Source organism: Actinia tenebrosa, unplaced genomic scaffold, assembly GCF_029948245.1.
Source record: "Actinia tenebrosa isolate PJP-AT-01 unplaced genomic scaffold, QUT_ActTen_1.0 PGA_scaffold15__27_contigs__length_11533743, whole genome shotgun sequence".
NCBI classification, from domain to species: Eukaryota; Metazoa; Cnidaria; class Anthozoa; order Actiniaria; family Actiniidae; genus Actinia; species Actinia tenebrosa.
In genome coordinates this window covers 6,457,485-6,478,898 of record NW_028292575.1, presented here as the reverse complement: position 1 = coordinate 6,478,898, position 21,414 = coordinate 6,457,485, and the positions used below count along the sequence as shown (strand labels likewise).

At 37.8% G+C, this 21,414-nt stretch overlaps 4 protein-coding genes and 1 long non-coding RNA gene across 5 annotated transcripts; 2 read left to right on the top strand and 3 right to left on the bottom strand.

Moving 5' to 3' along the window:
• Positions 1 to 359: 359 nt before the first annotated feature.
• LOC116308350 (PAT complex subunit Asterix) lies at positions 360 to 2,667 on the bottom strand. The gene is made up of 3 exons (XM_031718755.2): positions 2,454 to 2,667; positions 1,974 to 2,071; positions 360 to 1,152 (listed from the first exon to the last, which is right to left on the bottom strand). The coding sequence occupies exons 1-3, from the start codon at positions 2,658 to 2,660 to the stop codon at positions 1,086 to 1,088; spliced, it is 372 nt and encodes a 123-aa protein (XP_031574615.1). The 5' UTR covers positions 2,661 to 2,667; the 3' UTR covers positions 360 to 1,085.
• A 501-nt stretch (positions 2,668 to 3,168) lies between these two features.
• Positions 3,169 to 5,480, bottom strand: LOC116308361 (uncharacterized). The gene is made up of 2 exons (XM_031718766.2): positions 5,024 to 5,480; positions 3,169 to 4,395 (listed from the first exon to the last, which is right to left on the bottom strand). The coding sequence occupies exons 1-2, from the start codon at positions 5,402 to 5,404 to the stop codon at positions 3,745 to 3,747; spliced, it is 1,032 nt and encodes a 343-aa protein (XP_031574626.2). The 5' UTR covers positions 5,405 to 5,480; the 3' UTR covers positions 3,169 to 3,744.
• LOC116308364 (uncharacterized) lies at positions 3,348 to 13,671 on the top strand. The gene is made up of 3 exons (XR_004198501.2): positions 3,348 to 3,435; positions 13,150 to 13,300; positions 13,572 to 13,671. It is a non-coding gene; the product is annotated as an uncharacterized LOC116308364 (long non-coding RNA).
• Positions 10,444 to 13,715, bottom strand: LOC116308362 (uncharacterized). Its single transcript, XM_031718767.2, has 2 exons — positions 13,557 to 13,715; positions 10,444 to 11,958 (listed from the first exon to the last, which is right to left on the bottom strand). Exons 1-2 carry the CDS (start codon positions 13,713 to 13,715, stop codon positions 11,293 to 11,295), a joined length of 825 nt encoding a protein of 274 aa, XP_031574627.1. The 3' UTR covers positions 10,444 to 11,292.
• Positions 13,716 to 17,856: 4,141 nt separating this feature from the next.
• On the top strand, positions 17,857 to 20,773 carry LOC116308360 (uncharacterized). The gene is made up of 2 exons (XM_031718765.2): positions 17,857 to 18,194; positions 19,331 to 20,773. Exons 1-2 carry the CDS (start codon positions 17,864 to 17,866, stop codon positions 20,173 to 20,175), a joined length of 1,176 nt encoding a protein of 391 aa, XP_031574625.2. The 5' UTR covers positions 17,857 to 17,863; the 3' UTR covers positions 20,176 to 20,773.
• The last annotated feature ends 641 nt before the right edge of the window (positions 20,774 to 21,414 follow it).

Here is a 21,414-nt window from a genome sequence, read left to right as displayed (position 1 = left end):
ATTGCCACCCCTCCCCCCTCCAAAAAAAACGTTTCCCTGTAGGGGTGAAGGGTGGGAAGTGGCTGTACACAGGCTAAGTGACGGTTAATTCGAAAAAGTTTAAACTACTTTAACCGTATCACTACACACTAAATTAATTCACTTGTCTATCTGTTCTTTTCTCTCTCTTCATTATAATCAAAATTTGTAAATATGTGTGCAAAAATAATAATACTAGTACTTTTCAAGACAAAGCTAGGGAACTTAAGGTAAACCTCAAGAGGAAAGGAAAGGAGGAAACCACAGAGGAGGAAACCAGAGAAGAGCAAACCAGAGAGCAGGAAACCAGAGAGCAGGAAACCAGAGAGCAGGAAATCAGAGAGGAGAACCAATGATTTTTTTACTCACATGTGATGGTGGCTCCAGGGCAGTAGTCACAGGAAACCATGGAAGTGCCTATTATCTGTGCTCCCTAACATCTTTTAACAAGTTAATAGGAAACAATCTACTTCTAATTCTACACTTACTACTAAACTACTTACTAATTTATATCTCTATATAAATAAATTCAATAAAAGATGTATCATTCAATTTTTCATTGTAAAACCAAGAGAAATAAGAGTTAAGAAACAAATTATTTCTTGAAAAATGTGGGTTTATTTTTCAATGCTTATTTTTGGTTAGGCTCAGTTAAAGATTGATGAAACATTTTCAGAAATAATTGACATAAAGATCAATATTTGACAGTCTGTGATATGCTTTATGTATTTTAACATATTAAGTGACAATCTTTTTGTTAGAAACATAAGAAGTCAAAACCTCAACAGCACAAATAAATATCAACTTAGAAAATAATGGATTGTATTTTGGACTAAAAATGGATATTGTACAAAGAAATGGGAAAGAGAGCATTTAATATTGATCAATATAATCAATACAGTGGAATCCCATAATTTTTAACCACAAACATATTTAACTTCACAGTATCTAACTCAAGGCCAGTAGGTCCCATGGGCTTGTGTCAATAGTAGCATTATTACAGGATACAGCAAGAAAAGATATTCTATTATATGTTACTCCTTTCTTTGTGTCCAGCGCTCCTTGTATCACCATGACGCTGCCATAGGTTGAGGGTTTTGTAGATAAGACATGACGACTGCTGAAACTGACAATCTGTGGTAGAAATATGCAATATGTTTTGATTGATTGATTGAAGACTTTATTTAATGAGGGTGACGAGTGACAGTAATTTTGGTAACTGATTAACTTGTGGCCCTCTTGTGTTTAGCACAGGTACTGAAGATGGTCATCACCAGCGTCTTCAGTGGCTCTTTTATGTCCGCCTTATACAGAGTTATATAGTGAAGACAGACCGGGCCTACGGTTTTAAGTCCTTGTCCGAGAAGACTTGAAGGTCTAACCATTTGCAGATATTATTACAATGGCAGCACCTTAATCTCCTCAGTTATTTTAAGACCCTGAGAGACCAACGCTCTTACCAACTGAGCTAACCGGGTGGGGGTGGCGGTTTCATGTTAGTTCACTAAAACTACTTTAGGGTCATATCATTTCATTTGTTTTAAATGTCAACTGACATTTTAACTGTGTGCATTTATATACTTTTTAATATATAAATTTCATATTTTACAGCCTACTAGGGGAACGTTTAAATATAAATGAGTTGGAATATAGGGATTGTTGATGCTTCTTTTGAACTTTTGAATACTAGCATTCCTTTCTTTATATAAAAGGCATAATCCATATTCTTAGAGGTACATTAAGTATGCTATTAAGTACTGGTTCTCACTAGTAGTGCAAGCATAAGCATAAGCACGAGCACAAAGTCAATGCAAGAAAAACAAAATATTCTCTTATGCTTGCATTTTGGTTGCACATTTTGTGACAACATGCCCTAGATTGGAAGATAAGTGAAAGTCTGCATGTGTTGGCTTGTATCACCAGTGAGAACCAGGCTTTACAGGAGGGATACTTACAGAAAACTGCTAAACATTTGTTTGGTGTCCTCTGAAGATCTTGCATTAGCAAAGCTGATAAACGAACAGTAAACCGCAGCCCATGCCGCCCACTTTAACTGTAGAGACCAACAAAGAAAGTTTAAAAAAAGAATTTCACATAATACTATTTGTATTGATAGCTGGTCCATAGCAGCATTTCCTAAAGAAAAAAAGCCTAAGCATATAAGCTACATTAACCTTTATACTATATGATAGTGCTGGGTTTATCATGGCGGTTGGGTCGGACTTCGCTTTTACAAAAATATTAGGGTGCAACTTGATTATAAACCGGCAAATTCAGTCTAGAATTTACAATATTCGCCTGAAAACCATAGCTTTATTCAGTGATAACCAAAGAAGCGTTCAAGAGCAATCTAAACACTGGGTTCTTTTAGAAAAATTCTCGTTTTTATAGAAAAAAAAGATGAATCATTTTCTAAAATAAGATCAAATCTTTACCTTCATCATCAGTCCACACATGCTAAATATCATGCCAAGAAGGTTCATATAGTCTGGAGTAGGATCATCGGAAGATTTATTAGCTAGTGGTTTATATCTAAAGATCTTATTCGGTCTTTTAGGGTCGGTACTAGAGCTCGTTTGGTTCGCGTTGTTTGGATTCGGCATTTTGTTTCTTGTTCGTCCACCATTAATACTACCCAACATGCAAAGCAAGGACATAACACAGGCAGCCCAAGCATGGTTTTTGTAGAAAATAATCAGCAGAGTACAGTGACTTCCGGGTCCACAAAGAAGAGTTCTTCAAAGACTTTTCTCACTTTTTCTTCATGACATGATAATTTTTTTTCAAATTTATAATTATTTCAGTTAGATGTTTTAAAAATTATTGAGAACTTTTCCACTTTATTTTAGCAGTTTTTGTGAGCAGTCGTACACGGAAATACGTCACAGCTTACAAGCTCTGTAAAAAAACATTACGATATGTTTTTGCACCGTAACAAATTTTAAGTTTCGTTTTATGTACATATTGTTAGAGGGGGATCCTTGTCTTGGTCAACGCAAAATCCTGATCCTGATCCTGAACACCCTGACTTTGGGCTCCCTGTGATGTCCCAGCGTGCTGTGTATGCGAAAATTTTCGTTCCCAATATGCAACACGCACCGAGCGGGTCTCAAAGGTCTAAAGGTTACAACTGAATACAACGACAAGGTGTTCAAGGTATGCTTACTGATGCATTTGTATTTGTTCTCAGTTATAACTTCATTACAAGATGTTAAGCTACCTATCTATGTAAAGATTAGATTATTTCTGTGGCCTCGTGCGCGCTGGCCCCCTTTGACCGTCAAACAAACTCGCCAAAGTCACTAATATTAAAACTCAAACTTTTGTAACAAGCTCTTGACAACAGAAGCTGGAATGCCAGAAATGTTGCGTATCTGGAGTTTTCTGGGTCTCACTGAAGGTGATAAAGACGACAAAGTAAGCTATATATCTTTCTACTTTTAATTTCAAAGAATTATACTGAGCTGCATGCAAATATAGAATAGAAACTAGTCTACTATTCCGAATGAATTACTCCATTACTGGTTCTCCAAAATAATAGTGCATCTTGTGCATTATATATAAAACTATATCTACGTTTGAACAACGATTTGTATTCATCTTTGTGGAGTGGTGTCTACACATTCACGTTCACTGATTTATTTATTCACTCATTCATTCTCTATATTGTAATTTTACCCCTTGTCTGACCCCTACGATATCATTAGTTGCATGGCTTGCTTCATTTCATTCATCATTGCACCATTCGATAAATTCATTAAAAAGCTCTTCAGTACATCCATCATCACCATCATCACCATCAACGCAGTCAACACCATCGACACTATCATACCCAAAGCCTTTCTTAACAGACTGATAAACTGAATCTGCCATCGAACCTACGGTACGGCAGCTCTCCTCCACAAACTTAGAAACTGTCTTCTTTATCATCCGCACAAGCCTCTCATAAAGTAGCTCGTCAGCATTTTTCATCATCCACTCGTCAAAGATTTCCTTGATGTTACTGATAACAGTATCGTTGATAAAGCCTTTCTCGACCAGATTGCTCATTAGTGATTCAGCAAACGATTTGCTTGCAAATGCTGCCACGCTTTTGTTAGGAACAGTAGCTAAAACCCTAAGCAATACAGGCACAATGCTTTCTATGATGGCATTTCCACCAGCAAGTATTTTGTCGACAATTTTTCTTGCCCAGAGACACCACAGTCGGGCTTGAAGGCTGATGTTCAGGCCACATTTGCACCAGGTTGCGAAGTGTTCGCAGTTGTTTTTCAAAGGGTTCGTAGGTTTGTTCATCTTTTCGCTTCTTGGTGCTCGTTTGGTTACCTTTTTGACTCCATATCTTCTCAACTCTTTCGGCCAAATGACTTTGTAAGCCTTTAAGTAAAAATACAATAAACAAGCTACGTGATAAAATGACAAACCAGTATTAGAAATTGCATGACAATTTCATTACATTGTCACGCACCAATACTCGATTGCATGACAGTTACTAAGGCATTCATCCACCGCCCCTTCCCCCTCACAAATGGAGCAGATTCGTTGTTTTGGCGCGCTTTCACTCTCATATGTTGTCTGTGAATAAATTAACGAGGTTGACCCCTATTGACGACAGCAGAGATAAAGCTAGAAAAAAACGAGGAAAATGAGTACATCGAAGTAGCTTATTCTTAAGATTTTCTTGTTGTTGATTTGAATCAATTCCAATAGTCTTAATAGGATTATATACTTATAACCTTTGAATACATGTATTTCAGACTCATTTTTCAGCCACGCCGCATTTTAAAAGTTCGTTTGATGTCTGCCTTTCAATAAGGTCATGTGTGTGTGTATCTGTGTGTGTGTGCTCACGGATGCGTATTTTCGACGCTTTTTCTCTACTCTGTTTTGAAAATTAACCACAGACGAACCGAAAAATGAATCAAAAATGACATTGGAATAACTATTAAGACTAAGGATTGCCGGAGAATCGAATGACACTAATATTTCTAAGCAATGGACTTACCATTTTCTCTTCTAAATCAGCAGCATTGTACTCATTATTCTTTATCTTTGCAAGACTTTTCAAGCCGGATTGATGTACATCTAGTATACCTGAGATATTCCCGGCATACTCGGATAGAGTAATCATTTTGGTATCTCGGTGAATACTAGTACAAATCGCATGATGGGTATATAGTGGACTGCCATTCGGGAGAATTTTGTATCTTTCAATCGCGAGGTGGTCACCTTTTTTCACATTTTTACCACCAGAGGAAACCAGTTCAACTTCAAACTTGTCCTTCCATTCGGAGAAGAATTCTATCTGCTCTTCGGGTGAACTTCTTTCGATCTTCTCCCAATCTATTGTCGTAGGGCAGCGACGCAGGATTCCGTTGTTTTCCATTGCTACTACGCTAACCGAGTAAAGCTTTGTCTCAGTCTTCAGAACGGTTCCTTACATGGTGATGTAGTTTTGTCTTGGCGGGGTCAAATCTTGAACTTCAGGTAGTGGTAGGGGACTCCCCATTAAGCTTATGTACATCTAGACACATGCTTCTTCATTGTGCGGCTTATGTTTGAATGAGCATTCTTTGGCACAGGAAGAACAAACGCGAGCATAAATGAAACGGTGATGCTGTAATTTATTGCATTTTGGCTAGCAAGAGCTATTAGAGTGATGGCAGGGCTGCCATCTAGAATCAAGGGCGGATCCAGGGGGGGGGCAAAGGGGGGCTGAAGCCCCCCCCCCCCTTCAGCAGAAAAAAACGATGCTTTTTTATATTGTTTTTCGTTCTGTTGACGGAAGAAACTCAATCAGCCCCCTCCCCCCTTAAAATTTTGGCTGGATCCGCCCTTGAGAATAGCCACCTCTTTAGCTTCGTTGTTTGTTGTGCACATTTTAGACCATGTGATCCCACTCTTGGGAGTTGATTGTAATGTGATCTGAAATGGACAATTTGATTTGCATACGCAATCTAAAATGGTCGATTGGTGCACTGGCCAGTGACTGGCTTAGTTCGTTGAACATCAGTTTGATTCTTTAAGCTAAAAAAGTCTATTGGTGCACCAGTGACTGGCTTAGGCCGTTGAGCTTCAGTTTGATGCGTGATAAGAATTTCTCGCTGCAAAACAAGCAAAAAGGAAACCTTCCGATCCTTCCGATTTCGACACGCTTCTAACTCCACTCCGACTCCGTTTTCTGGTTTTCACTTCGTCATAAGTTGCTTTTGGCTCCGAATGCGACTCCGTTTCATTTCCGTCGCAATTGAAAATCAGGTTTTAGGGTCTCAAATATCTGTGCTGTTCTGAGAACAACTGCAAATGGTTTGACTTTCGCGCCGTGGCTCAAATGACAACGTCATAAGAAAATGATGGCCCCGTCTTATCTACGGACGTTATAGCAGGACCAAAAGTTTATCACTGTTGAATGCTTAGTAGTTACATCTAATGTGTCTCATTCTACCTATCATCTTCACAGTCGTTATTTTCCCTCTTCGTCTTTATTTGTTAAGTTCAACCAGATGTCACCTGTCTACCGCTAATTGAAGTTTTCCTGTTCCAAGTCGCTATCTGATTGAATATATTTTATACACCATCCAAAGAGTTTACCAAGAAGATTTCCAGCAATTGCACCCAAGGCACCTCCAGCTAAACTACCCCAGGGACCGCCATACGCCAAGCCAACCGCTGACCCTGCAGCGCCTAGTCCCAAACGGAACACCGATTTGGCAATGATCGTAATAACTTCAGCGTAGAAGAGTTTTTCGGTCAGGTCTCCACTTTCTTTCTGATCAAAAGCTTTTTTGATTTCATAAATGACTAGGCCTGTCTCGATAGCCGCACCGATAGCAACGCCAATGATAAATGGAGCATATTTCTGGCTCAAAATCCCAAGTGCTATCTCATCTGATGCATTGGCGAGCACTTTTAACAAAAACGGTACCAAACGGCCGGATGCCTGGGCAAATGACTCCTTGCCAACAACACATAATGAGTTGACACATTCTCTTGCCCATTTGTGCCAAGTCTGCAGTTGAAGACTGATTTTGATCCCAAATATGCACCACATGATGAAGTGCTCACAGTTATTGGTCAAGCAGTGGTACTTGTTTTCTCCTATTTTTGTCCTGGCTCTCCTGACAGACTCTCTTCGGTTGTACCTTCTCAGCTTCCTAGGCCACACAATTTTCATAACCTACGTGTATTCAGTATAGAAAACCATCGATATTACTAGGATGATTGGATCAATTCATGGGTTAAAAAAACACAACATCTTTATTGGGACTAGCTCTTTTAATTCTCGACTTTCACATCCCCATAATGCATTGCGTTTTTGGGGGGTAACTGATCAAAAAAACTGTCCCAAATTGAAAGGTTTCTTAATTGAATTTATGCTATACCTGCTTTTATCTGTACAATACTGATTATCAGCTTATTCCAAGTTATTTTTGCGTGTACAGATCATGAAGAGTTTTGGTCTTACAGAAAATGTATTGACTTACGAAAAAATGTTTAAAATTTACCTTAAACGTCTTCAAGCTTCTATCTTTTTCTGTTTTTTACTTCTTCATTTTATCTTTGGATACCAAAGAAGGTATTTTCAACATTGTCTGATCAGCCTTCAGCGAAATAAGTGGGTTTTTACCCTCTGGTTACCCCCCAAAGACGCAAAGGATTATGGGGATGTGAAAGTCGAGAATACCAAATTCACGATGTGCAGGTATTGAAATTGCATAACAGCGCTTTCCAAACGCGCCAAATCGCACAATAGAGGTTTTGCACCACCACGTGACGGCAGCCATGTTAGATGGCAAGAGCAATACAATCGTTTTACATGAGAAAGAATTAAATTCCCAAGAGTAAAGGAATTTTATTGTTCTGCCATCTAAACACAGGCAGCCCAAGCTGTATTATGTGCGGGGGCACGTGATGGGGCAAAACCTCTATTTTCAGTCTCTCAAAATAGGGTTTCAGTGAACGTCAATCAAAGTGTTTTCATGAAAAAATACGTTTTTAAGTAAACGTGCCATTGAATGTCATGGAAACGCCTTGATTGACCGTTGCTAGAACCTACTGTAACCCGCTGTAAGAAAGGAAAGCTTTACGAATATTTTTCAAGAGACATGGCGGTTGTTTCATCGTTATTTATATCAAAGGGAGTTTGAGTCACATGGTTGCACTTATGGTATTTTATTTTGCAGCGTAAAGCAACTTCGTTAAGGACTACTGACGAAAGGGGATTCCCCTTAGTGTCTGCGCTTCTTTGTTTATATTACGATTAGCATAACGAAGAAAAGCACTATCCCCAGATATTTTGGATTTTTACTATTGTTTTCGATGGTACTTTGGAAAAATCGATGTTACGATAAAATTAATTTAATTACAATGTTGATTACAAGACACGCATTGCTACAAATCAAGTGTTAAAATGTATTTTCCAAATACCATTCTCCTAATTATCTAAACCAATATCACTCAACAGTGGAGCATAGTTATGCGTATCAATTTTAATATCTTTTCCTTCTCCAGTTGTTCAAATGGATATTCCTTTTCATGCACTTTCGCTAGTTTTTCAACATCGAGTGCTAGGACTTCGCTAACGGACAGTTCGAAGTGTGGACCGCCATATTCAATCACCGTGATTCCGTCTGTTCGTTTCTCAGTGCAGATGAAGTGATGATCATACCCATATCGATGTACCTCAAGATGATCACCTTTCTTGACGTTCCTCCTTGCAGAGGTGACATATTTTCTATTAATTTTTTTCCCCCAAGAAGAAAAAAGATTTTTCAGTTCTTTCAGTGAACTGTGTTCTAGCGTGGCCCATTGACTTTTGGATATACCCTGTCCCATCGTTAAATTAACTTGGTTCTACGTTATAGACATCACATAGATCATACTAGCGCACAAGTGAGACTTACTAAAGAAATAGCCAATCTCCGATGACGTGTCATTTATAATTAACTGTTGCAACGTCGGCGTTAAGTGAATTTCACTGACAGCTCATTTGGTTACTACAAGAGAATATGAACTAAGAGAAGGAATCCCCGTGCCCCATCATGTGCACACTTTGATGCTGTTTTTAGAATCTATTCTAAAAATATCATCCAATGATATCATTTATTTGATCGTTTGATTTTCTGCACGCGCATAGTACGCGCGCGCTCTACGCTGTTTGCTAACGTTTTCTTGTGCTTTTCTAATGTTCAAATGTTCAAATCTGCCCTCAAGATGAAGATGGAGGTCGAAAGCTTTTGAAAATAAATGTAAAAATACTCCAGAAAGTTGAACAAATTACTACTTCAATTTCTTGTCGTATTTGCCAAGCTTTCGACGTGCACATTCATATCCAGGGCAGAGTCGAAATAATGGAAAAAACCCCAAAACGTAAGCAAACAGCGTAGAGCGCGCGCAGTAAATGCGCGTGCAGAAAAACAAATGGTTTAAAAATAGCATCAAACGGTGCACATGATAGTTACAAGGCTATATAGGAGGAATTCCTTCTCTTAGTTCATTTTCTCTTGGTTACTATCAATAGACATCACGGTAGTAGAGTGAAGACATCTTAAAACCCGTGAAATAAAAATTACTAGTGAACGTGTAATAGTTAAATAGACACTATGGAACAGCCTACCAACTGAGCTGAAAACCACGCCAATGTCCTTGGCGAAATTTAAAAAGTTAATTTCTGAACACTATGACCAGAAATTATCATCATATCAGCCACCTCAGTAACTCATTATAAAATATATAGCATAGTGTAGCATTTTTGATAAAATATGTAATGTCATAACTTTTAGACCTCTTCACTCTTGCTATTTCATACTATTTTTTTTTTTTCTTCTTCATAATGCAAAATAAGAAGTACTTCCTAGAAATTTTTTTTTTTTTTTTCCGTTTTACTACAATAGGGGAAGGTTGTCAATTGGGACGCAAGTCCTGTATCCTCCTCCTGTCACGTTTTATCATAATAACCTACTTCTTTTTTTTTTTCCTCCCCTTTTTATCTCTACATAACTATGTTTAGTTCACTTAATTTATTAGATAACATATTGTACCTCAGGTTGTAAATAGTGACGAATAAACTAAACTAAACTAAACTAAACTAACAAAAGAAAACAATGGAATTAGGGTCTACTAAAGTGGATTAGAACACTTGGTAGAATCAGAAGAGTAAAAATAAAGATTAATAATAATAATAATAATAATAATAATAATAATTCATTAAATTGCTATAGCGCTATATACATTAACTCTGTAGCGCTTAACAACTAGGAAAAACATAATGATGATAATAATAATAATAATAATGATAAATGTATACAAAAAAAAAACTAAGAAGGTGAAAAATTATAGTTTAGTTTAGTTTAGTTTAGTTTATTCGTCACTATTTACAACCTGAGGTACAATATGTTATCTAATAAAATAGTAAAAAAAAAAAAAAAAAAGAAGTAGGTTATTATGATAAAACGTGACAGGAGGAGGATACAGGACTTGCGTCCCAATTGACAACCTTCCCCTATTGTAGTAAAACTAAAATAGTATGAAATAGCAAGAGGTCTAAAAGAGGTCTGAAAGTTATGACATTACATATTTTATCAAAAATGCTACACTATAAACTATATTAATAGCATATCCGAGGAACAGAAATGTTTTTAAGAGTTTTTTAAAGTGATCAAAATTAGTACATGTTTTAAAGTGTATATGACACGAAAACATTTCATCGTCTAAAATGTATAGTTTGTTAATAATAATGAATATATGGTAATAAAATTTGTTTCAAAAGCTTATTTCTTGAGATATGTAAGAAAAGTTAGCCAAACTTGTGACGTCATTTTGTTGACACGTACTCTAGATTGGGTAGTAATGCACAAAATATAAATTGTAATTCGTATAAAATAACAACAAAAGGCATATTCTATTCAGCTTCATTTGATAGCTTACGTAGTACTCTTCAAATGTTGGGGAACTGAAAAGTGTACTACCTGAAATTAAGATTCTACATTCAAACATATTTCGTGTATTTGCAACTAAATCTGGAGACTTGTAAACAAAATGACGTCACAACTTGTGCTAAATTTTCTTGAATTTCTAGAGAAATATGTTTTTGAAACAAATTCAAATGTGATATTCTTATTAATGCCAATAAAATACACATTTTTAACATTAATATTTTTTCGTGTCATATGCACTTTAAATTCTTTTGGTAAAGTGTTCCACAGACTGGCTCCAGCAAATGCAAAAGATCTTCCACCAAAGGTCTTATGTTTGATCTTGGGTACTATAAGATCGTTATTTAAAGATTCCGTTAGCTTGTACCGTGAGCGGTCCTGACCAACAGTACCACTTGGCAATAACCCCAAAATAAGTTCCAGTAATAATACCAACGATCACTCCTACTAAACTACCAATGAGACCATACGGTAAGCCAGCAAAAAACCCTGCAAAGCTCAGCTGCCAATGAAACCATGCTTTAGTAACAATCTCTACGATTTTAGCATCCAGGTCATTGTCAGTTAGAATTTCTTCACTTTTCCTTTCATCAAGAGCTTTCCTTATTTCGTAACAACATAAAGATAATTTAATGACAAGTGCAATGGCGATACCAACATTAAAGGCGGCATTTTCAGGCCCACTTAAAATCTTAATAAAAATTTTATCTGATACATTGTCAAGGACTTTGAGCAATAACAAACCATAACCCAAACCCAAGCTTCCTGCCAGAATCCCACATTCTCTGATCGTAGAGCACAGCAATTTCAACGACTCTTTTCCCCAAAAGCACCTGGTTGTCACTTGAAGACTGACCTTTAGCCCACATATGCACCACACAACAAAATGTTCGCAGTTGTTGGTCAATACATTGTACTTTTTCTTGCCTACTCGTGACTTGGCTCTCCTTACAATCTCATTTGCGTCAAATCGCTTAAGCTTGTTTGGCCACACTTTCTTTTGTACCTACACATTCATCAAATGAAAACTGATGAGAATGGCAGTGGCAACAATGGCAATCGCAGCAATGACAATGGCAATAACATGTAATGGCAATGTTATTATGTTGATGACAATCGCAATGCCAGCATTGGCAGTGATAATGACAATATAATGGCAATGTTAATGTTGATAGCAATGGGCAATCGCAGAAATGGCAATAACATGTAGTGGCAAAAATGTTAATGCTGATGGCAATGGCAATGTTAGCAGCGAAAATGGCAATGGCAATGACAATGTAATGGCAATGGAAATGACAATGAAATCAGTGACGAAGAAAATGGCATTGGCAATCTGACAATGGCAATATAATGATAATGACAAAGGAATGTAATGACAATAACATTTATAATAACAAAAATAAAAATGATAATAACAATATCCCAGATGCCACACTATACATTCTCAAATATGCTGCTATTTCCGGTATTTTCAAGAAAATCTCGGTCAAAGAAAGGTCAAAGAAGGGGATTCACGAACACTTAGCTGCGAACGAGTAAATATCCCCACCGGCCTAGATAATATCAGGGATAAGTCCAGACCAAGAAACTGCTTTCACTTTTCACTTTCGCTTTATCTGAAACCCGTGGCATTTTAATAAACTGGCTTACAATAAACCACGGAACGAAACGAAACGAAACGACACAATAAAATGCGAAACGAGGATTTCGCATTTTACAGATCTTTAAAATGCGAAACCGTCATTTCGCATTTATTCGCATTTTAAAGATGTCGTAAAATGCGAAACGACAGACTGTAACCTGAGGCTTTGTTACTCACGAAGTTGGATGAAAATTGTGTAGCTCCATGTTTTAGAAAATTAGAGATTACTTTGAATCTCAGTGGGAAGAACAGCGTAAACTTTTCATGTACCAAAAGCCACAAATTTATAAACTATATTAAAATACGTTACTCGTGTTGTTGTGGCGCCATTTTGAATGCACAGGGACCCCAATCGAATCATAATATATGACAGCATAAAGGAAGCCCACAAAGAGAAAAGTGAGAAAAGTGGATTGAATTTAATTCTAGTTTTTTTTTGTTTTTTTTTTCTGAGAAAAGCATGCAGCAAAAACTATGTATAACTAACATAAACATGTGGTTAAATCAAAATTGATACTCAAAGTGATATTCATGCTAATAATGACTTTTTTACAGCTGTTTCAGCGCCAGACTGTTCTAACTCGAAGGCAAAGCATAAGTAAGGAAAATGCTTCAAAGAATTTTAAACGCCACACTTCCAAATGGCTGACCTCATTGAAAAAAGTTCAGAAGCAAAAAGTTACTTACTATTTCGCATGAACTGAAGGTAAGCAGAAACAACTATATTTATCCCTATTCGATCGTTTCAAACACCCGTAAACCGCACGAAAAGTGACCATGTTTGCAAATTAAACGCTATCATAAACGCCGTATCTGATTCTTTACTTCCGCTTTCCTCTGAGTTCGGTTAGTCAAGGAGGGAGAAACCGGTCTAAGGGTGATATAAGACCATTACGCAGTAAAGTTTTCCAGTAAGCAATCCACATATTACAGGATTCATAACCATATTATAGTTTATTTACCTTCATATTTTTTAGTTGCTCAAATGTGAGCAAGATTTCCTGTACCTCAGCCAGTTTTTCCAGATCGACTAGTACTTCCTCGGCCGATAGTTCTAAGGTATTACGTCTTCTGTACTCAATAACCATGATGCTATCTCCTTGCACTTTGGTACAGATCATATGGTGCGTATATCCAATAATTCTGTATGCTATAAGATGATCCCCTTTCTAGTAACATTTATATTTCGACCGATAGCGGAAACGGGATCGACTTTGAATTTTTCTGCCCATTCGGATAGGAAGGCTTTCTGTTCCTCGAGTGTGCTGTCGTCCAACTTACTCCAATTAATTGTCGAGAATCTTTGTCCCATTGTCAGCAATTAGAAACTTTTAATTCACATTTCAATGAGGAGTACCTGAACCGACACAGAGCTTTCCCTACAATAGCGCTTGACACGAATGATACAGCAATTTTAAATATAGAAGTTCCCCTCTATTATCTCTGATAGAAATGCGTGACACTTGACCTGGACTTTGTACAAGTCTTTATTATTTTCAGCTCGCTTGTCACCCAAATAAGGCAGAAACAAACGGGGCTTTCCGGGGATCCCTGGCTTGCCCCCTGTGTTTATCCTGCATTCTCAGGGAATCATCCCCTTCTTAAAATGAAAGTTCGCCGACAAAGGAAATAATTGACCATTTCTGATAACAACGTTACTAAGCAAAGAAAGACTGCTTTTTGCATAAAGATAAGGATCCCCAAAATCAGCAGAAAATGTAAATGAGATGCATTTAAAATTCACCTGAGGCCACGTCATTGGCTATTATTGGCAAGAAAAAGCAGGCCTTCTCGATCATCGACTTATCATAGCAAAAGAAAATGTCATGAATTAGTGACTCCTCAGAAACTTTCCATTATTGATAGGTTGCAAGCATTCCCAAGAGAGTTAAAAGACAAAAGCATGGCTCATTGTGGTGCCGTTAATAATGCATGCTTATAAGAAATCTTTTGTTGAATGGCACCAATGCTCCCCCGAGAGGCTGTGATAACGTAACGTGCAATCGAAGAATTTGAAAAACAAAAATCTTCGGATGGCACGTTCCATACTGTTTTAGTCTCACGTTTACTCCATTTTTATCCGTGAGTTGGTCACGCATTGCAGCTTCACTCAAATAATCAGAATCACAAGTAAACATAATCCCATTTTGAAAAAGTTGCTTACTGGCACATTCCAAACCCTTCACTCCGTCACGCGTTCTTTCAAATTTATCCTGAGTCAGTCATTGTTAAGAAGTGTTAGCCGAACAAAATTCAAGCTCGATTAGGGGAAAATATACTTTTACTTGTAATTTCGATCCCTAATGCACTAGTCAACTAAAACTCACCGTCGATGAGAAGTTTGGGGTTGGGTACCGGACAGTGGAGGCCTCGTCTGACCACGCCCTTCCATGGACGTAACCATGGCAACCGGGCCACATCTGACCAGGTACCCGTCACACTGATCCCCTCAGTGGAGTATACTCACCTGGGCCGGGTTGTTCAAAGCTGGATTAGCGCTAATCCAGGATTAAATCTATAGGTCTTAATGAAAAGGTAAATTCATACACCGTGAAAAGATGAAAAAACTTACTGACGTTTCGGACGCTAGTCCTTCGTCTCTTTTACTCCGACGAAGGACTAGCGTCCGAAACGTCAGTAAGTTTTTTCATCATTACTGTTTCATTATAAACACCGACGCCGCTCACACTAGTTTTTAGCTAGTTATATCTTTCTATAGGTCTTATTAAGAGTTAACCAAGGATTAGCACTAATCGGGCTTTGAACAACTGGGTCCTGAAGCTACCCTTACCGCATTAACCCACACTAAAGGCGGGAGGGGGGGGGGGGGGGACAAATTGGCAAACACAACTGCACTGCGGAATTCCTCAGGGTTCCATTCTTGGCCCGCTTTTCTTCCTCTTGTACATAAATGATTTACCAGAGTGTCTAAGGCAAACAATGCCACGTATGTTTGCTGATGATACTAATCTGACAGCAACTGGTAGATCAATAGAGGTAGTTGAGACTGCCATGAATTGTGACCTTGAGTGCGTTAAGAACTGGTTGTTAGCTAACAAATTGAGCCTTAATGTAGCGAAAACCGAATTTCTGCTAATTGGGTCTCACTATAACTTGCGTACTATCACTGCTCAGCCTAATGTAGAGATCGGTCAAGATTCCATAAAACAAGTTACCCAAAGTAAGGTTCTTGGTTTGGAGATTGACCAGTTTTTGTCTTGGGATGAGCATGTTGATAGCATAGTTAAAAAAGTTACGTCGGGTATAGGAGCCATTAGAAAAATAAGAGACTTCGTGGACAGGGAAACTCTGATTGGCATACATAATGCTATAGTACAGCCGCACTTTAACTACTGTAGTGAGGTATGGGACACCCTTGGTGAAGGTCACGCTAAACGTCTTCAGAAATTACAAAACAGATCTGCAAGAGTAATTTCTTATATGAGTAATAAAACTCCCCACCAGGAAGCTTTGAAAGCTCTGGGCTGGGAACCTCTCAAAAACCAAAGAGAGAAAACAAAGGCCAAGCACACGTACAAAGTACTTAACGGAATGGCCCCTAACTGTCTTGTAGATCTCTTTACAAAAACAAAGGCGTTACAAATTACGACTTAAGGGGCTCTAGTATACCTCATTGCAGTTACCTCTCCCTAAAACAGAGTTTGGTAAAAGAAGTTTTTCTTATGATGGGGCAAAAGTCTGGAACTCCATACCAGAAAATTTAAGAATTTGCAAATCACTGGCCAAATTCAAATCTGAAATTGCCACTCACACTCTATCTATCTCTTAGTATCTATAAATTATTACTTAATCTACTATGTATTATTGTAGCTTTATTAACAGTTATATTTATTTTATTTTTATTACTATTTATTTATTTATTATTATTATTGATTAGAATATAAAATAGTATTAGCTTTTCATTGTAATATTTATCCACACGCCCCTTGTGGAAATCAGCTTTAGTTGACGGGGCAAGCGTGTTTAAATAAGTTTTTACCTACCTACCTACTAAACTGTGAACTCTGCCAGCTGACCCTGAGACCGTTAGGGCACCCCGCAAATCGATGAGCTCTAGGTCGAATACCGCTGAGGAAAGCACAAGCTTGACTCGATTTTAACTTAGACTAAATTACATTCAGCCACATTTAAATCCCCACCCCCGACCTCCGGGACAGGGCAGGGGAATTAACGCGGCGAGACCGGGGATTTAACGCAAAAAGGTCGACGAAGGCTCGGATCAAACGTCGAACTTGTAATGGACTTTGGGCTCCCTGTGGAGACCCAATCCCCGCAAGGGGTTACTGGGAGATTTAGTCTTGCTCGATACCCCGGGGGGGGGGGGGGGGGTACTCCCTATATTTGCTATACGGGTATGTGCCGCCCTATAGGGTATGGTTTTTGGGCTTTTGGGTCTGGGTTAGGGTATCATTTTTTGACATTTTGTCTGGGATAGGGTATCATTTTTGTCTGGGATAGGGTTAAGATTTGGTCGTTTTAGCCTGGGATAGGGTTAATAACGATTTGGTGGTTTTTGTCTGGCAAATAGACTACGCTTTCTGACGGCACAAAAACAATGAAAACGTTGGTAAATATTGATTGCAATCTATTGAATATAAGCCGTCTTTTCCGTCTTTTAGTCTGGGATAGGGTGTACAATTCTTAGTTTTAGTCTGGGTAGGGTATGTAAAATCAAAATCTTAGGTCTGGGATAGGGTCAGGGTTTTGAGGTCCTGGCGGCACACCCCTACCCAAGTTGGGGTGGTAGTACCCCCCCCCCCCCCCCCTCGGGCTCGATACGTTTTATGTACGACGTCAAACATGAAGTAAAGTTTACCATTTCACACTAAGTTTAGGTGTACTTTAGTGGTGTCTACAAACTTCACATGAGCCGAACTTTATCACACCAAAGAAGTGCGCTTTGTTATCCATTGTTTCAATTAGGTTCGGCTCATGTGAAGTTCGACGTTTGACCTGAGCCTTAGTCGGTCAAAATAAAAGACACATAAATATAGAGTATTGACCAAGCAAGTAGTATTTATAAGGACAAACTAATTGTATTCAGAACTGAGAACAGAATGTTTTCACTAAAAACGTAAATGGGGGAGTGGGGAGGAGAGAAGGAGGGGTGAATCCCCCCTCCCCTCCCTCTCTCCTCCCCACTCCCCCTCCCTCCCCGTTTTTTCCCAGAAGAGGGGAGGGGTGAGAAGCGTGTGCGCACAGGCTATTTTCAGGTACCGACTTTCCCTTTCAAGGTTAACCATAAACAATGCTAGCTGGGCTCCCTGTGTATTTCATTACGCATGACAAATCCAGCGTTACATATACCTCATTTGCATATTGCGCGAACTCTGCTGAAGGTGACACGTGCTGTGCTGTTTCTGTAGCAAAAAGAATGTTTTCCATTTTTATTATCCTAGCGATCCTTTCTACAGCATTAACAGATAAATGTAACAATCTAGACGGCTTCTGGTACAACCAGCTTGGGTCAGAAATCTTTTTGAAGCATTCAAACGATGGAAAATTGATCGGGGAGTATCGGACAGCAGTTGAAAGGTCTGAAGGATCGGCTGGTAGTAAAACACACTCAATTCTCTTAGGTAAGCACACAAACTAACCTCTATTTAACGTTAAAAACAGGTTTCAAAAATAGATTTCAAAATGAATTACGAAATTTCGACGTAGCTAATTTCCTGACTAAGATTTCGCATTTGATTTAAATATTTTAAACGTTTTCTATAATTTAAGCCCACGTGTAGCAAGTGTTTAATTCGCTGGTTTTCATACATACCACGTGAGGAGATTTTAGTGTGATTGAGTGATTTTATTTGGCCTTAGAAATAAAGATGAAATGATAAGGCAGTGATATTCAAGGAGACGAAGTACAGTAAAACAAGAGAAAAACTATATTAGACTGTAGTAGACTAATAATTAGTCTAGTACAGTCTAATAGTTTTTCTCTTGTTTTACTAGATAGATAGATAGATAGATAGATAGATAGATAGATAGACTTTATTTAAAGAGGGTAAACACTAAAAAGTGATGACACTTATAAACTTGTGGCCCTCACCTTAAATATTAAACTACATTACAATATAAAAAACTATAAATCTATAAAACTATAAAACTATAAAATTACAAAACTATGAAACATAAACTATAAAACTGTAAATAAATATACGAAACAAAAAACAAAAAAAACCCGGCAATCAGGCGTAAATATATTACAAATAATATAATTCAATAAGGGCTAAAATGATTTATATATTTCTGTTCCTTAAAATAGTAATCCTGAAGGGCTGACTTAAAACTATTAACACTAGGTTTAGACTTAATATCAACGGGAAGAGTGTTCCAAACTTGAATGGCCGATACTGCAAATGACCTCCCACCCTCTGTTTACTGTGCTTCGTTTTTTTGAATATTGAATATTGTAAATGCACGAAAACAATTACTACTGTGACAACTCCAACTTCAATCCACTGCATTGTTTTTGTCCATTTAAGTCAATTCAGGAATGGCTATTAAAGTAACACTGCAATACTGAAGATTTTTGCATTTGGTTGTTTCAACTTTTTCTTGGTGTTGCAGGGCACCTGAGCCATGAAGACAATAAAACAATAGACGAGAACAATGAGTTTGGAGCTAAACAATACCCTGCAATACACTGACCCCTAACCCAGAATACAATACATTCTGCAACACCAATTAAACCTGTTGTTTCCTTGGTAACTAGGTGCTGCCCCATACAACAAGCCTGGCACAACCTTTGCTTTTGCTGTTGTTTGGAACAATGGGTCGTCAACAACATCATGGACTGCTCAATGTGTTGTATGTGAAGATGGGCATGAAAAGTTTTTGACATCCTGGCTGCTGCGATCTCAAGTAGACATCTGCATCGACAAGTGGAAATCTACAAGAATAGGTCGTGACACCTTCACACGTTATGAGCAGCTTAGTGGCCCTCGCAAACCAAACAAAAATCCTCCTTCTCTACCTGCCATTGATACAAATTCTCATGCTATTATTTTCAAGCCAAGGCAACCATGTGATATTGTTGGTACCTGGTATAATAGTGTCGGCTCAGAAATGATTATTAAACAAGATTTTAATGGTGTTATTGTAGGTGAGTACCGCACAGCAGTTGAAAGAGAAAAGGGTGCGGCAGGGAGTACCCATTCAATGATTTTTGGAATAGGCACAAGAGGTGACATGAACAGTACTTTTGCATTTTTTGTGGTATGGAATGATGGTGCTTCTGTGACTGGTTGGGTTGGGCAGTGTCATATATGTGGGATAAACAAAACAGAAGTGATAGAAAGTACTTGGTTGTTGAGGAGCAAAATTGGCCGTTGTGGAGAAAACTGGAAATCTACTCTGTATGGTGAGAATAGCTTTACACGAGAGGAACAGAAGGAGGGACCGAGGAAGCATCTCGGCATCGACACTCCGGAAAGGGATGGAGAACCTTCCAACCCACGAGGAGCTAGTACAATAGTTCGAGCATGCTATATCTGTTGGTGGTTAGGGATGTGGTTAATCATGTTGTGTTCGCAGTCTTTAAGTAACGAATGTTTTTGAATTTCCACAGACCTGCAATTAATTAAATCTAATTTATCCAGTAAAGTTAAAAAAGTGTGAGAAAAATGTTTTTCATAAAGTGATGAAGACTTGCTTTTGTTGTGCATCTGAGAATGCAATACTTTTAACAGCACTCTCAAATCTTGGAAATTGTCTAATGTGCTGGTATCTGTATGTTCATAATAGCGATTGTTGCCTGTTTGAAAATAACAGTTACATTCAAAGTGTTGACAGATGTGACTTAAAGCTGCAAGAGGACTTTGATCACTTGGAGTTACATTTCTGATTTCCATGAGAATTAAAACCTTTATCATATAATAATAATATAGGTATTTTATGGATAATTATTATCCATAAAATACCTATATTTCTCCTTTTCAAAAAACTGATATTTTTACATGTGAATATAACGTTATTTTCACATGTTCGCTGCGAACTGAGATCTTTTCAACACTCAAAGATAAATTTTCGTATCTCCGTGCGCCCATGTAATATCCTCTATATCCCAGTATAACCTCATCCTGAAGCACTTGAATGTGAGGCTACGTGGGGGGAAAAGTATAAAAATGATATTAAAAACAAATGCTTAAAATGTAAAGTTCACGTCCTAGTAGGAATTGTAGTTGGAGTCCTGGGAGTGATGACTTGATATAGTGTTGTACAAATTCACCAAGGCCTCCCCCCTTAAAATCCTTAATGACAGTGATGGGTAATTGCTACTCAAATTAATATATATGTTTTCATTTTATTTTAGTATTTACCTTTATTAGAAATTATCATTCTTTATTTTTTTATGATTTTATAATACAGTGAGTATTAATTTACATCAGTGCTGTGTGACAAAGAAAAAAGCTCACTTTCATGGAATGTACCTTTTTAGCTCTACTTTTCTCCACATTTTAAACCATGTGATGCCACTCTTGGGAGTTGATTCTTTCATGTGTAAATATTTTAACATGTTCGTCATTCTCAACTTTCACATCCCCATAATCCTTTGCATCTTTGGGGGTAACCAGAGGGTAAAAACCCACTTATTTTGCTGAAGGCTGATCAAACAATGTTGAAAATACCTTGTTTGGTATCCAAAGATAAAATGAAGAAGTAAAAAAACAGAAAAAGATAGAAGCTTGAAGACGTTTAAGGTAAATTTTAAAAATTTTTTCGTAAGTCAATACATTTTCTGTAAGACCAAAACTCTTGATGATCTGTACACGCAAAAATAACTTGGAATAAGCTGAT

Bases quoted from the DNA above. Each gene is read 5' to 3' on its own strand.
- LOC116308350 (XM_031718755.2), bottom strand. From the start codon at position 2,660: ATGTTGGGTAGTATTAATGGTGGACGAACAAGAAACAAAATGCCGAAT. The intron at 2,072-2,453 runs GTAAAGATTTGA...TGGTCTCTACAG, and splicing joins TGTGTGGACTGATGATGAAG to TTAAAGTGGGCGGCATGGGC. The intron at 1,153-1,973 runs GTAAGTATCCCT...TTTCTACCACAG, and splicing joins CAAATGTTTAGCAGTTTTCT to ATTGTCAGTTTCAGCAGTCG.
- LOC116308361 (XM_031718766.2), bottom strand. From the start codon at position 5,404: ATGGAAAACAACGGAATCCTGCGTCGCTGCCCTACGACAATAGATTGG. The intron at 4,396-5,023 runs GTAAGTCCATTG...TTTTACTTAAAG, and splicing joins CTGATTTAGAAGAGAAAATG to GCTTACAAAGTCATTTGGCC.
- LOC116308362 (XM_031718767.2), bottom strand. From the start codon at position 13,715: ATGATCTGTACCAAAGTGCAAGGAGATAGCATCATGGTTATTGAGTAC. The intron at 11,959-13,556 runs GTAAATAAACTA...ATGAATGTGTAG, and splicing joins AGCAACTAAAAAATATGAAG to GTACAAAAGAAAGTGTGGCC.
- LOC116308360 (XM_031718765.2), top strand. From the start codon at position 17,864: ATGCTAGCTGGGCTCCCTGTGTATTTCATTACGCATGACAAATCCAGC. The intron at 18,195-19,330 runs GTAAGCACACAA...CTTGGTAACTAG, and splicing joins AACACACTCAATTCTCTTAG to GTGCTGCCCCATACAACAAG.